This window comes from Rana temporaria, chromosome 2 (genome assembly GCF_905171775.1).
Source record: "Rana temporaria chromosome 2, aRanTem1.1, whole genome shotgun sequence".
Lineage (NCBI taxonomy): Eukaryota > Metazoa > Chordata > Amphibia > Anura > Ranidae > Rana > Rana temporaria.
The window spans coordinates 158,710,050-158,726,564 of record NC_053490.1 but is presented as its reverse complement, the minus strand read 5'-3'; the positions used below and the strand labels follow the sequence as shown (position 1 = coordinate 158,726,564).

Here is a 16,515-nt window from a genome sequence, read left to right as displayed (position 1 = left end):
TGTCCTGGATGGGTAGAATATCGGCTTACAAGATGATAATTCTGCCGCAAATTTTATATGTATTTCGCACCATTCCAGTACACATACCCTGCCACTATCTTAATTGCCTCATGAAGCTGAGCTGGCGCTATGTATGGCAAGGTAAGAGAGCTAGATGCTCACGGAACAATTTGATATCACACAGGCGAGTGGGCGGAGCTGGCCTAACAGACTTACACGACTACATGTGGGCAACAAGACTGGACCACATTAAACACTGGTTCCGTGAATCTGACAATCCCCTTTGGGTCGAGATAGAAACTACATTATCACCAACGAAAGACCTGAAACTCTTGTTACTCAGTGACAGATGGGCTCCATGGGACCTCAACACCCTACCCCCGACTGTGCAGACCTCCGTTAGGGCATGGAGACATCTACTTAATCGCGAACACCGGGTTGTACAGGACATCGACTTCGCACTGCCCTTGACGCTGCTTGAGGCTAAGATACCCATGTTAAGAACTTCTGACTTAACCAAGCACAAGATGACGAATATATCACAATTCTATGCAGGCGACTCACTTCAGCAAACTGCCCACATTATGACGCAACACCACCTTCCGGACAGTTCAAGGTATATCTGTATAAGAATCGCACACTTCTTACGATCATTACCTCCTCCGCGTATATCCCTTCCTAGAGAAGTGTGGAGATTTTACTCTACTGCAAAACCGGAATCCAAAGGCATAGCAGTTTTTTATAACTTATTTCAGGACAAGTTGACTCTATCTAAAACAGCAGCAATGAAACAATGGGAGGTGGACCTACGTACCACATTTACTGTAGGGGAATGGTCATCTGCTTTCCAGGCAATACATAAAGCCTCCCACTGCATCATGCACTGGGAACTAGCAGTAAAATTGACCAATAGGTGGTACTACACCCCGTTGAGACTGGCCACGTTCTCCCCTGGAAAGTCCGCTGGCTGTTGGAGGGACTGTGGTCAGGTGGGTAATCTCCTACACATGCTCTGGCAGTGCCCAAGCGTTAAGGGCCTCTGGAACCGAGTTTTCCAGCTTGTTTCCTCTCTGACGGGAATTCTAACGCAGCCAGATCCAGCGCTGGCACTCCTCAACATACATATCGATAGGTTCCCAAACACCATGCGACCAGTCGTCACACATATTTTGTTAGAAACACGCACGGCCGTTTTACGCCACTGGAAATCCAAAACTGCTATTAACATATCAGAAGTATTGACAAGAGTCCATAGAAATTACACATTTGAAAGACTTATAGCCTCTAATTCTATGAGAAGCAAACAATTTGACGATTGTTGGTCTATATGGCCTAAATGCTGTTGATGTTTTCAATATCTGTTCTATTGACTATTGATTTTCTATGTACTGTGTAACTTTTATGATTCGGACAATGTGCATATCTCTTAACCCCCTTCCTCTCCTTTGTTACCCCTTTGAAAATCTTTAATAAAAATATTGTTGAAAAAAAAAAAAAATATGTAAATACATCAGTGTGCATACAATAGGTGATTAATTTACATGCAAATCCTTTCCCCACTCCATTACTCTGTGTATGGCATGGGACAGGACAGTGCCTCTTTAGGGGAGTGAGGCCAGGTCCTGGTCTGGCACTACATCAGCATTGAGAAGAGGAAGCAACAAAGGAGCTGGAGAGAGGTAGAGCGAGAGTAAATGCTACTCACCCACACCAAGAACGCACAGTATTACAACACGCACCCTCACAGACATCCAGAAACAGTTTTTTTTTGGGGGGGGGGGGCAAAATGAAAAAAAAAAAAAGTCTTGAGATGGGTTTTAATTGTAAGGTTACATAAAACAAGATCCAACATGATCATTTAAAATTAGACAAAAATGCATAAAACAGAGGTTGGACAAAAAAGAAGGAAATCTAAAAGATTTCAGATAAGTGTGTGTTTGGTAATTAAATATTCACCATGACAGTGTACATAACCTAGTTATTGTGTGGTATCTTACAATGAAAGTGTTACTAAACCCAGGACCCTGCATTCACTATATCTGGTCTCCCATAGAACATGGAAATGCAATTATTTTAGCATATATAAACTGCTAAATACCCTTTCTCATCAACAGTATATAGAAGTCTTGTGACTTCAATCAGTGTCTGGTTAAAAGTTGTAGGAGGAATTTTCATTCTACTCTGACTGTCCTATGAGGCTGCATGACCCCTGACCCTCTGTCTGGACAGTGCCGATTGGCCCTGTGCTGATCACATGCACCCTCCCCAAAAAGGGAAACAACTGTCTAGCAATACACACCAAACTGAGCATGTGCAGCTTGCCCAGTGCTCTTTATTATCAGGAGATAGACTGGGGAAAGTGGAAGAGGAGGATCAGAGTAAACAGGGTCAAACAGCCTTTTTACACAGTGTGGAGGATTTACCCCTTGGGTTCCACAGTGAGTAAAACAAGCAGACTGATTTTACTGTTGTGGGTTTAGTAACACTTTAAGACATAAAAAAATTAAATACCGTATTTGCTGGCGTATAAGGCGGCTGGGCCTATAGGACGACCCCCTAAAATTCAATTCAAAACGGTGGTTTTGTGCTCTACTCACCATATAAGACGACCCCCTAGCGTTTTTACAAAGAGGCCGCAGCCCGCCGGGTGCTCTGTAATGCTGTATGTAATTCAGTATATGCACCGCTCAGCCAATCCCGGCAGGCGATGCACTACAGATGACTACAGAGCATGCTAAGCCTGCTCGGATTGGAGTAACAACCTCTGCCAATCCGAGCAGGCTACATAATGTAGCCAGCGCGGATTGGCAGAGGTTGTTACCCCAATCCGAGCAGGGTTAGCAGGCTCTAGTCATCAACAGAGTGCATCGCCCGCCAGAAATTGGCTGAGCGGCGCATATACTGACTACATACAGCATTACAGAGCACCCGGCTGGCTGATATCAATCGGGCAGCTGCTTCACTCGGCGTATAAGACGACCCCCAGTTTTTGGCTGTGTAATTTCGGTGTAAAAGGTCGTCTTATACGCAGAAAAATATGGTATAAAAACATTACAAATTTGTATAGCCTGCTTTATATCTTCCCATGAAAAGAATAGTTATTGAAACATAACTTTGCTTTAGCATTAATGCCAAATGTTTAGAAAAGTATGAGGCAATGTCATAGTGGTATTACTGAAGATATGGCCAAACTGCTGAGGACGCATCTTCCCCTCATTTTTCATAAGTGTTTTCGTATTGTTTGTGCCCACATTCATCTTTCAACCAGTTTCATTATGAAACAGGAAAATGATATACACAGAGCAATAACACATGTATACAAGGTTAATCGCGTAGAAGGCAAGATTGAAATTTGAAAGCAAACCTGAAACATTTGCACTTTCATTGTAAATAACTGTTAAACATGAATTTGCAATGCCTTACAAAAAAGCCGCAGATCTAATATTACACCAGAATACTGGCAGGCTTTGCCCATGAGAAGTCATTCGGTCAAGTGAGCACTATGGGCCAGATTCACAGAAGAGATACGACGGCGTATCTACATAGTATCTATGTGACTGATTCATAGAATCAGTTACGCATAGATAGCCCTTAGATCCGACAGGTGTAATTGTCTTACACCATCGGATCTTAGGATGCAATACCTCGGCCGCCGCTGGGTGGAGTTTGCGTCGTATTCCAGCGTCGGGTATGCAAATTAGCAGTTACGGCGATCCACGAAGGTTTTTCCCGTCGTTACGTCGGTGCAAGTCTTAGTTTCCCGTCGCAAAGTTAGAGGTGCTATTAACATGGTGTAAAATTACTCCACCATGTTAAAGTATGCCCGTCGTTCCCGCGTCGCTTTTGAATTTTTTTTTTTCCGGCGTAAGTATGTTTCGCACATCGCGATTCACAAACACGTCGGGCCGCCGTAAGTTCGCGCAAAGCACGACGGGGAAAATTGCGAACGGAGCATGCGCAGTACGTCCGGCGCGGGAGCGCGCCTAATCTAAATGGTACCCGCCCCATTTGAATTGGGCGGGCTTGCGCCGGACGTGTTTACGATACACCGCCGCAAGTTTAAAAGGTAAGTGCTTTGTGGATCGGGCACTTACACTGAAAACTTGCGGCGGTGTAACGTAAACGGGTTACGTTACACGGCCGCAATTCTACGTGAATCTGGCCCTATGTTCTTAATATGCTGTGTCATTGACTAAGAAAAAAAAATGTCATTCTTTCTGTAGTGGCTGTACATTATTCATTAGATTTACAAAACAATAGAAAAATCACTTTTAAAATTAGCCATAACATACAAGATAAGGAGAAAGCCCATAAAAGCTGATAACTACACAAGGTCAGCTCCGCAGGTTAAGTAACACAAGCCAATGAATGATTAAACTAGGTTTGTGCTAGGCCATGTTTTTACCATTCACTTTCTACTAAGCAACCACACAAACTATTCTACTGCAAGAAAACCTCTTACCTGACTTTTGACAGGTAATTAAACTCTATGGCTGTGCAGGCTGTATGGCCATCGGTCATCTGTAACCGAAGCATTCTAGGTGCTCCTTGAGACTCTTCATTGTCTTTTGGTGCAGACACATTGCGGATTTTCTGAATTTGTAAAACACACGGGCCATCTATCTGGAAGAAGTAAGGGAAGGTGATCAGAAAGCAAATACACATGGAAATAAATATTTGTAGGCACCCGTGTCCCCATATTTAGTAAATATACACAGTACACTGAAATGCCTAAAGGGTAACTCCAGATGAATGGCGACATTTGAAATATAAGAAGGGGAACAAAAGAATAATTTAACCTTCTGAAAAATATGTAGCGCAATAAACTAATGCGGCGATCCTTACCATATTACACATCATTAGGACCCGGAAATTTATTTTCAATGCTTGGCCGCTGTGTTTGGAGGAGGGAGGGTGCAGATGGGGTTGAAGCCTCTTACTCAATGCCTCTTTCAGTGTTTTATGAACCTGCATTAAAATGGACAGCGGGGTCCTGCAGATTACATAGGGATTACTGCTTTCCAGTGCACTGCTGTCAGTTTGACAGCTGGTCCACTCCATGTATCAAAAGAAATGACAGTGGCTCCTGACACGTAAAGCATTGGCTGGAAAAATGAGTCCCAGCAGTCCTAAGAAACAGAGTCAGGCAGTGGTGGCTGGTGGGTTTATTTAACCACTTAACCAGCACCCCCGACTGCCCACTCACTGTTTGCCGGTCTGTCCGGGACTTACCCATCTAAGTGGCGGGTGGCAGGCTGCAGGTAACAGGCGGCAAACTGGGGGTTAGGCAGCAGGTGATGGGCGGCGAGCTGTGGGTCAAGCAGCGGCTCCGTATCCTCTCATAGACCACGACCAGCCTCCTAATTTGCTGGAAGGAGCATCAGTATGGCAATAGCGAACATTAATTTGCTATCGCCACACAACTGGGTGGGCTTCGGAGGCAGTGCTCTGCGCCCGGAGGCCTTCCTTTTTTGAAGCCTATTATCCACAATAATTACATTGGGAGAGACATTCTGATAGTGTAACTTGTAGGGTTAAGATGTCAGCTTAGCGAAACTCTGAATTTTCCTGTGTGCTGAAACTTTTGCACCCTCCTGGCTTCCTGTTCAGTTCTATTGGCCAGTCAGGAAAGCCATCATAGCGTTGGGCCAACAGGAATGTGAGAGGGTGGAACTTCAACATTACCCAAAGTGTTTGAGCTTTGCCTGGCCAAGCCTGGGCATTCCTCCATATCTCTAGGCTTTTGTGTTATGGTACTTTAGGTGACTGCACTTGTTGCTGTTTTTATTTATTTTTTGTTTTTCACTAGTGAACGTATATTTAAAAACGCACATGCTTGACTTTTTTTTTATTGGATTTTTATAATATAATGAACTTTAGAATTTCCACATGCTTTGGCAAGGGGAAAATTCCTCTAAAGACCTATGAAATAAAAAAAAAAAAAAAAAAAGGTGCACTTTCTGGAGAACTGCCAGGAAGCTACAGCCAGAAAGATCCTTTAAAAATGCACAATATTAAAATGCATTGTCAAAAACAGTGCCAATTTTAAATCGATGACACCGGACTTAATGCGCACTTAGGGCCCTGAGGTATGTGTGGGTCCCAAGGACATGACTAGAAATATTGCTGGCTTGAGGAACACTGCTATAGGCAAAAGTTTGGGTTTACATCTCCTTTCGTTTTGAAACTAAATGTATTTGAATAATTTTAATACAATGGATGGATCTCACTGTATTTTCAACAAAATGTATTTTAGACACAGCAATCCAAAATAATCCAAGTCTTTTTTAAACACCAATAACGGCATGCAGTGTGTAAGCAACAAAGGCATCCACCTACAGAGAAGGAATTTCAGAAGAGCGTATTTAAATGTTACAGATACACGGCTAAAGTGTCAGCTTAAAAGAAAGCTATACTCAGCATATGTTTAGTGTTAACATTTGAGATAACCTACAATACCGCTTCTAGTCACTTATCTTTATTAAAGTTCTGTGTTTTCAAGTCTCATGACAGATGCCAGGTATGTTGCAAAGAACAGCAGACAAAACAAAAATGGAGTAGTACCTACACTACGCAGATAGCGATAAACTGGAGTCTAGTTCTTTGTTTCTGAATGCAGAGAAATTAGTTCTGCTTCACCAAGTGTTGGTTCCATAGCAGAATGTGTAAGGATTCAAAACCGCTACCGCACAATTCTTTCCAATGGCAAACTAAGCCACTTTAGCAATGGAACATATTATTTAAATCCAGTTAAACCCATCTTTATTTATCCACAACGGCATAAATAAACCATTTTGGTGCAAATTGTGCAAAAGGAAAACAATAGAGCAGAACATGCAAAACATGCATCAATTCAACTCTGTTGTGCTAACTGACACATAAACCACAAGACATATAACCAGATGTGAACAACTCAAAACGGAAATCGTGAGAAGATAAAAATAATGGTGCAGAAGTCCACATGCTATGTGAGTAAATAGGAATAATTTACCAAAGAAACTTGAAAAGTGCCACACCAGACCAGGAACCTCTACCAAAATGGTCACACCGGGTGATTAGAGAACTCTGAGGAGGACCAATGGGGATACTGTTGATGTGGATTCCTGTACTACAGAGGTCGTCAAACACAGAGCCACGGCCCAACACCGGGACGTGCGCCTGTGCTGCCGGGCCACGCCACGCAGGAGACTGTCAGCGGTGCAGTGGCCACGCAGAGAGATGACATCTCTCATTTCCCACACCGCTGTTCCGCCCTTACTTACAGGGTCGCGAAAGCTGTTCTACACAGAGGTGCAGCCACGGCCGAGCAGAGAGAGACTGACGTCACCGAGCGCCCTCAGTCTGGGACAGTACCGCTAGCTAGTTTACCTGTGCTGAAGAGAGGCAGTCAGGCACCTGCTGTCATCAATCTATCCAATGAGTACCAGAGACAGCGGCTGAAGTCGCTGAGCTCACGCACATAGTTGGAACGATCAGGTTCAGGTAAGGAAACCGGGGGGCACAGAAGAGGGTTTCCCCCCTTAATGCATAGAATGCATTAAGGGGAAAAACAATTGTTTGTCTATTTCTTTTTTTTATACAATTGTGTGGTGTTTTGTTTTATATAAATACTAGCTGAATACCCGGCCTTCCTATCTTAACCTTTTGGGGAGGAAAATCATAGTAATATAAATATACCCATCTTTTATATAAGGGTTAATTTAGCTGTCATATATTTTTATTTGGCATATAAGTAATATGTGTACCAGGTATTATTGAAATATCTCCAGGCGTACAGAAGTTATGTGGGAACATACATTTCCCATTGATTTGCATGGGACTTTAAACAAAAACCCTGACCCTCACAAATGGGGGTAGTTAAGGGATAAATTAACTATCCTATAGTTTAAGTGGACATATAAGTAACATGTGACCAAGTGTTATCGAAATATGTACAGCTGTTTGGAAGTTATGAAGTAACATGTATTTCCCATAGAGTTGAATGGGACTTTAAAGAAAAACCCCGACCATGGCAAATGGGGGTGGGTAAGGGTTAAACCACCTATCCTATGTTTGTTGCTGACATATAAGTAACATGTGTGCCAAGTTTCATGTTAATATCTTTAGCCATTTGGACGTGATGCTGGAACATACATACATATACACACACACACACACGTTGAGTTTTATATATATAGATATCTGTAAAAAAAAAAAAAATTATAAGAAAGGTGATCACTTGTTTAGTATAAAGCAAAGGGACATTTTATGTTGACTGCAATAACACTTTAAATGAGTTTTAGCAAAGCTTTGCTACATGAGCAGTCGGAAAGGATTACCAGCAACTACTCAGCTGAACACTAGCAGTTATGAATAGTTTCATGTTCTTTCTAAAAGCTGCAACACAATGTAACCTTGTATAGCTCAAATCAATTTGCAAGCCATTGTGAGAAGGGCTATTGCTTGCATTGTATAAAAAGCATATTCGCTTTCCCTAATCTTGGTAGGGAATTGCATTTAATAACTTCAGTAACATTTTATTTGGGATTGTATTACTGACATTTTCACTGGCTTTATACAAGATGATTGGTCACTTGTTGGGCAGAATCCATAATAGTCATGACCACTACTGCCTCTCAGTTGACTGTTGCACCAACTAAAAGTATATCTGTGCCCAGCCTATGGACAATAACGTTTTTATATATTTTTAACAAGCACTAAAAAGAGCTTAAATGGGTTATTCACCCTCTAAATAAACTTTCCGCCTCTCCAACACTCCCCCACTTTATAAATCCTTGTCTTTTTTGATTTTATTTTTGGTTCTCACAATCATAATCGGTACTCCTGGCACCTACTGGGATATGCACATCACATATTACATACCCCAGGAGGTATAATTTATTTAACAAAGCAGGAAGTGATGTGCCTAGTAGTGCGCCATTGGGAGGCGGTGGCCTTAGCCCGGAAGACATGGCAATGTTACTGAAGAAAAGAACAGCGATGAACCCAAGCGGTGGCTGCAGAGAAGTGGATATCAGCAGGACAACTCTGGAACCGTTGGGTGGGAAACTACTAAATTGGATCGCTTTTCAGGGGTGCCTGCTGCACTTGTGAATGAGCCCTTCATTGCAATCGGAGACAGCACCCTAACTGCTCATTCACATGTAAAGTTGAGGGGTGGTAAAACCCTGTAGCTAAGCCACAGTTTTATCACCCCCAAACCCAACCTCCTTTAGCTGCTGAGGCAGCAGCCAACGGTGTACACATGCCCCAACAGGAATTAAGCCTCCTGTTGCATTTGGTGGGTGCTACCATCTGCTAATCGTGATCCATCCAAGTAAAGGGGGCCACTCTGCAAGAACGTATTCTGGAAAATCTATATCACTGAAAGAAAATCAAATTTATAATAAATATATATATATATATATATATATATATATATATATATATATATATCTATCCACACATACCCAAGATTCCCTCCAAATATTTGAATGAGAACAAAAACCTACATGCTGAAGATAGATCACTAACCAATATATAATGCATTGCACAGGCACATAACAATTATATGTGTAATCAACACCACATGCTAAATTGCAACTCCTACATATTACAGTGCTACAAACTAATAGATAATGAAAGTCCTCTTATCTTCCTCCGTGATATATGTATAATCAAACCTTGATTCACTCATGTTCCCTCAAAAATCGAAGGGAAAGCATACAGTGACAGGGGGGTGCACAAGAAATTCACGGTCACAGAAATCTGGATAATACATATATCACGGAAGAAGATAAAGAAGACTTTCATTATTGTTTGGACTGTAATATGTACAATTTGCACTTTAGCACCTGGTGTTGATTACATAATGTATAAAGGTGTGATGTTCCATTGCATTATATATACGGCTGAGTGACATCTTGAGCACATCATTTTTATTTAATTTTTTTATTCAAATATTTGGAAGGAATCTTGGATAATATCCATTCATTTTGGATCCGATATTTACACTATATTACCAAAAGTGTTGGGACGCCTATCTCGACACGCACATGACGTTTAATGACGTCTTAGTCTGTAGGGTTCAATATTGCGTTGGCCCACCCATTGCAGCTATAACATCTTCAACTCTCCTGGGAAGGCTGTCCATAAGGTTTAGGAGTGTGTCTATGGGAATGTTTGACTATTCTTCCAGTAGCACATTTATGAGGTCGCAACCTCCAATTCATCCCAAAGGTGTTCTATTAGATTGTGCCCAGTCATGATGGAACAGGAAGGGGTCATCCCCAAACTGTTGCCACAAAGTTGGGAGCATGAAATTGTCCAAAATGTCTTGGTATACGGACACCTTAAGCGTTCCTTTCACTGAAACTAAGGGGCCAAGCCCAACTGCACACCAGAATCCCCACCTCTACCAAATGATTTGGACCAGTGCACAAAGCAGGGTCATAAAGACATGGATGAGCGAGTTTGGGGTGGAGGAACATTACTGGCCTGCACAAAGTCCTGACCTCAACCCGATAGAACACATTTGGGATGAATTAGAGCGAAGACTGTGAGCCAGGCCTTCTCGTCCACATCAGTGCCTGGCCTCACCAATACACTTCTGGAAGAATGGTCAAACATTCCTAAATACACACTCCTAAACCTTGTGGACAGGTGATATTTGTCATTTTTATTTTCTTGATTTGACATAATTTTATATTTACTGGAATATAAAGTGATGCTTGAAATGGGGGCTTATATGTAGACTAGTGATCTGTGCAGAATTGATATTGTTAAGTCAAGTTGGCAGTGTACGCTATTTTGTTTGCACTTGCCACCTCACAGAGCCAATCACTGAGTAAGGAGGATTTGGAGGCAGTATTTCCAGTTGCCATGGGTGAGGTTTGCCTGGAAAAGGAGACCATCTGATGACCCAACCAGGATACCATGGAAACTGTTCAAGGACAGCGGATTTCCACTTTTACTGGAACCAAGTGGAATAAGGGAAGTAAAACAATATATACAGCAGAGGAACTGCTCTGAGGAGTGTAGTGTGCATGCAGCCTTTTATTTGGACTCTCCAGACTGAGAAGGGTAGTGGTGTTATTTGACACTGATTGCTATATGCTACTGAAGTTCAGTTTTTACTTGTATAAAGTTTATTTTTCCTACTTAAAGTGGAGTTCTGCCTAAACAAATAAAAAAAAGTCAGCAGCTACAAATACTACACTTACCTGTCCAGGGCACCCACAATGTCCTCACCCAAAATCAACCCGTCCTTCGGCTCCGGGTGGAGGCATCGGCATTGCTAGTAGGAAAATAAGTGAAGCCTTGTGGCTTCACAGCCTGGTTCTGTACTGCGCATGTGTGACTCGCGCCGCATGTTCTGGGTGGTGGTCTCTGGCCCGTGTGTCTCCCAGAAGACAGCGGGGGGGGGGGGGGGGGAGTGGCCGGACATGGCATAGATCACAGCGGATACTGCGCCATTCTTTTACCGGAAGTGGGAGCAAGTGCCTGTATTAGAGAGGTATCTGCTCCCCCCTCCCCCTGAAAGGTGCCAAATGTGATAGAGGAGAGGGAGGAATCCGGACAGCGGAAGTTCCATTTTTGGGTGGAACTCCACTTTAAGTAATATTTGGTAAATATTGGAAAACATATGCACACTATCAGGACTTACAGAAACTAATAGCACAAGTATATGAGGTACATACTTTTACTAAATATTTTATTAAATATTCCAGAAATTGTGTTTTATAAAAAGCTAGACATAAAAAAACTTGCTAGTGTGAGCAGTGGAACATGTTTATGTCTTACTTGGCAGCAAAGTTTTAAAAAGTATACATATTTTTTTATTGTCTTTCACTTTCCAAAGCTAAAGGGCCTCCACTCTGTTATTCCTATACTGGTTGGTAGTATCCTTGGCACATCTGTCAGTAAGAAAAAGCTATGATACTCAGAGGTGCTGCGTGTCAATCTACAAACAAAGGCTTCTGAAATGATTCCGACAATAAGGGCACCTGACAAACTACAAGTGTCTATCTAAAATGCAACATAAAGGAGAAGATAAAAGCAGCAATTCATTTCTGCCTGTAGGAAACTCCTTCACTTTGCACGGTGACAATACATTTGTAGGAATGTCACATAGCCACTACTGCAATGAAAACATTATTTGCACATCTATGCTAACAGTGACACCTTGTGGTAAGAAAGGGGAACTAGAATCCACTGTCACCTTCACATTGTGACTCAACTAACCATTGATACAAACAAATGTAGATTGTTGAATTAGTAAACTATTAAGGAGATCTATGGTCACAGCATACACTTTTTTTTTTTTTTTTTTTTTTTAACATCAGCATTGTAATAGCAAAACAAATAATAATTATTTTTTGACAATCCAATATAAAACTAACTTATTACTGGTTGATGCTAAATTCATTGTTTAATAATTTTTTAGACATACATACCCTTCAGCAGTCAGTGCTTCTTTAGGTTATTAGTCCAGGTTTAAAGACAGTTTAATGTTTTAGAAAGTGATTTAGACAGTTCAGAGGTATATTGTATTAACCCTTTGTTGTATCTGCAGGATGTGCAATTCTTATATAATGACACATGTTGCAACTCCTCACCTTATTTTATTTTACCTAATGGAGGAACCCCAATACCTTACAAGTGTGGGAGTGTTCCTTGGATATCATTGAGGTTATAGGTCCTGGACTGTCCTCAATGGTGGATGTACACTAGGATATTCTATGTATGCAGTTTTATTACAACTAAAGGAGAAATTCTCCTTTAAAAAACAATAGTAATAAAAGAACATTGTTTTGCAGGTAAAAAAAAAAAAATGTGCATTTATTATTATTTTTAGGAGCCTGCAGAGAATTGCACCTGAAATCAGCAGATCGCAAGAGTAATGTTAGGCTCTTGTAGACTGTCCATGTAGCTGTGTGCCCATACCTCCGATACGGGCAGTTACTGAGTGACAGGAAGAACAATTAATTACCTCATCAGCACCCTGGTAGTTCACTGGGAACTTCAGACAGCCGCAAAGGCTGCCGCTACATGTAATTCATTCACCGAACTCGGTGAATGAATGTCATGTTCATGTAGGTGAGGTGGGATAAGATCCCTGGCCCGCTGGAGGGGGGGGGGGGGGAGGGGAGCAGGCAGATAATACACATGGTACACCTTAATGCTAGTGCATTGTTGGTTCACTTACCTCTTCCTTCAATTTCCCTTCTAAATGTTCTTTTTCTTTGTTTTCTTTGTCTGAATTTCTCACTTCCTGTTCCTCCTCAGTAAGCTGTTCAGTAAGCTGTTCAGTAAGCTGTTCTAAATGACTTTCCACCACTCAGGTGATGGTGGAAAGCTTACTGAGGAGAAACAGGAAGTGAAAATTCAAAGAAAAACAACATTTAGACGGGAAATCGAAGGAAAAGGTAAGTGAACCAACAATGCAAGAGCTTAAAGGAACCAATTTAGAAAATAAAAGATGTACCTTTACAACCCCTTTAAATATCAGTGTAAGATGTAACAAGTTAAAGCGTACCCAGGCAACCTATAAGGGCAAACCTACCCTTTTTGATTTCAGTGTTAACTGCTATTTTTTTGTTTTACCAGACGATTGTTCATTGCTATTTAACTGTCCTGTAGATTTTATTCTACCATGAGAAAAGATCATTATAAAAACACTGGAGGTTACAAATCTAGTGCATAACTCATTGTTATTGTGCACCTACATAAGAATTTTTCAGGGTTTTTTTTTTTTTTTTTGCTTTAGTAAACACTTATCCAAGGTCAAAATGTACAATTATATATTAATTTCCTCATTGTGATTCAATTATTGGCTACTCGTGTTACTCTGAATGAGCTTTAATTTTCCAAACTTTTTTGAAGATCCCCACACATCTACTTCTTGGAATTCTGTGACAAGTATTCACTATGCCCTGTGGGCACTACTGTGCCACAGAATTCAAACAAGAAAAACAGGGATGTACTCAACCCATGCATCAAAACTACCAAGGATCAAAACAGAGCGCTTTTGGATAAATTCACCTTAAAGCAGTTCCACCCAAAAGTGGAACTTTTGCTTTAACAAATCCTTACCCCCTGGCATGCCACATTTGAGGGGGGGGGGGTGTGGAGCGGGTACCTAGTTTTCACAGGTAACCAGCTCCCACTTCCGTTCCTGGCACTGATCGGAAGTTCTCCTCTCTTCCTGCAATCTTCTGGGACACGTCGGAGGTCCCAGAAGATTGCTTAGCCAGTCGCAACGCGCATCGCTTCTTGCGCATGTGCAATGTGCACCCGGTTGTGAAGCTCCAAGCTATTACAGCTGGGTGCCCACACTTACAATGCCAGCGCTGCAGAGAGAAGCAAGGCTTTGGGTGGCCGCATCGCTGGGCCGCGGGACAGATGAGTGTCCGTTTATTAAGTCAACTGACTTTTTAAATGGGTGGAACTCCGCTTTAAGGTCCCAAAAAGCACAGCATGCTGCAAGGAGGGCCTGATCCGAGATACAACTTATACAAATGTTTTGGACAAGGGAGAAGAAAAGCAGAGGGTTTTGAAAAAGAATGGACAACGCTGATACTAGTTCTTTCAGAGTGCTTAAGGCCAAGTCCTGATTGTAGGAAGATCAGAATATGAAGCACAGAGTAATCTCCGAGATTAAACGGCCTCTATCCACGCCAGGCAGAGAAGGATTTCCAATAACAATAATGAAGCTTTCTGAAAGTGGCTTTTCTTGCCTTTAACAAGGTAGTAATGTCAGACTCAAAAACAAGTGTCAACAATGATTTTTTGAGGAGTTAAAATCTTTTCTGGATTGACACAACCTTCATACATTTTCTATTCTATTTTTTCATGAACAGGAAATGTCTTTTTAGATTTAATGGGTCTCTTTGTGCCCAAAGGGGCATGACGAGATGGAGGAAAATCAAGTACAACCATGCCAAGGCTTTTGCACACAGCACAAGTGAGCATAACCACATTAGCAAGCCTCAGCTTCTGCTCTATGGGAGTCTGGGGGTGAGAAATCCCCAGCAGCCCCCACAAACACTTCCTCTGAGTTCTCTTGATTTATTTCCATCTTTTCTATGTCGGTATATTTAGATCCAACTTCAGTAGAAACAGAGGAGTTGAAGAAGGGGCTTGGCGTTTTGGAACCCTAGGCAGAGATGGCTGTATTAAAGCCATTATTTGTCTGAGAAATGGTGACATAGTTGCAGAAATATCTGCCTGTGTCAGGTAGGCCTCTTGTTGCATGCCTGAAATGGAGAGTCAGATGTAGAGACTGCTGTTAAAAATCTGGTCCTGATCCGGTGCAAAGGAAGCGCCCTCACCCTGAGGCGGGGTAAGGTTAAAGGGGAAGTGTCCAGGGGGCATGTCCTCAAAACCTTTGCCAGTGTCTACTCACATAAAAGAGGAACAAGCCTACAACCCAGGGTCTATGGATACTCAAAGAAAGAGGAAAGGAGGGCGCACCGACCGTGTGCATTACCAAAGATAAAATGTATTAAACTATAACAGCAGTAATCATACTCCTAAACAAATGTGTTTAAAAGTGCTTGTCAGTACACCGGCAATGGAACCGTGTCTCTAGACAGCTGCAACCTGGACCGCTGTTGAAAGGAGCCAGATGGCATCGCAAACAGCCAACATGTTTTGAGGGAGGACCCTCTTCACCGCTTTGGCTCTGAGGAAGAGTCTAGAGATACGGTTTCATTTGCTGGTGTACTGACAAGCGATGTTAAACACATTTGTTTGTGAGTAGGACTACTGCTGTTACAGTTTCTTATGTTCTTAATGTTATCTTTGGTAATGCACAAGGTCGGTGTGCCCTCCTTTCCTTTTTGTTTCAGTTCTAAGGACACCCATTGTTCTGAGGAGAGCAGCAAGACCGCAGGCATTCCATCTCTTATCCAGAGGGTTGGCTGCACCACTTATATATAGACTAGGCCCCCAAGCACAGGAGATTGTGTTGTTCTATGGATACTCAGCCTGTGTCCTGTACTGTATGATTAAAAGATACAATGATTGTCAGACGGCTGTTTTGGCACCATTTTGCACACTAAATATGGTTAAAAAATGTGGAGCTAGCCTTTAAATGACATCTGGTTTTAATGTATTGTATAGTGTGGTCACATTTTCTGGTTGAGCCAATATGGTCCCATTTCAACTTTCTCCTCTTGTACCTTTATAAATCCACACATTAGATAGGCAAGAGTGGTCTTTTTATTTTTCGGTCAAGCCTTGAATTGAGATTATGATTTAGCTAGTGAAATTATAATCATCACATGTTTAAACCTATATGATAAACATCCCAGCAAATACTGACCGAGATTAAAATAACAGGCAGACACGGTAATGTATTACAAAAAAAAAAAGGAGGATGGTCCTGGGAACCCTGCACAATCAGACAAGAGAGAGAGGTACTCCCCTATAGTAATGTGAGGAGGATGTAATTAAAAATTTAAATATCCGGGGGGGGGGGGGGAAATGATAAGTACACCCTGATGAGTTACCTCTACAAAAAGTTTAATAATT

At 41.8% G+C, this 16,515-nt stretch overlaps 1 protein-coding gene across 1 annotated transcript in view; it reads right to left on the bottom strand.

The window, feature by feature from the left end:
- Positions 1-16,515, bottom strand: part of TDRD3 (tudor domain containing 3) — a 401,075-nt gene that overhangs the window by 189,155 nt on the left and 195,405 nt on the right. The window contains exon 4 of the mRNA XM_040341347.1: positions 4,463-4,623. Coding sequence (XP_040197281.1) covers positions 4,463-4,623 — 161 coding nt within the window. The remainder of the gene's footprint in view (positions 1-4,462; positions 4,624-16,515) is intronic.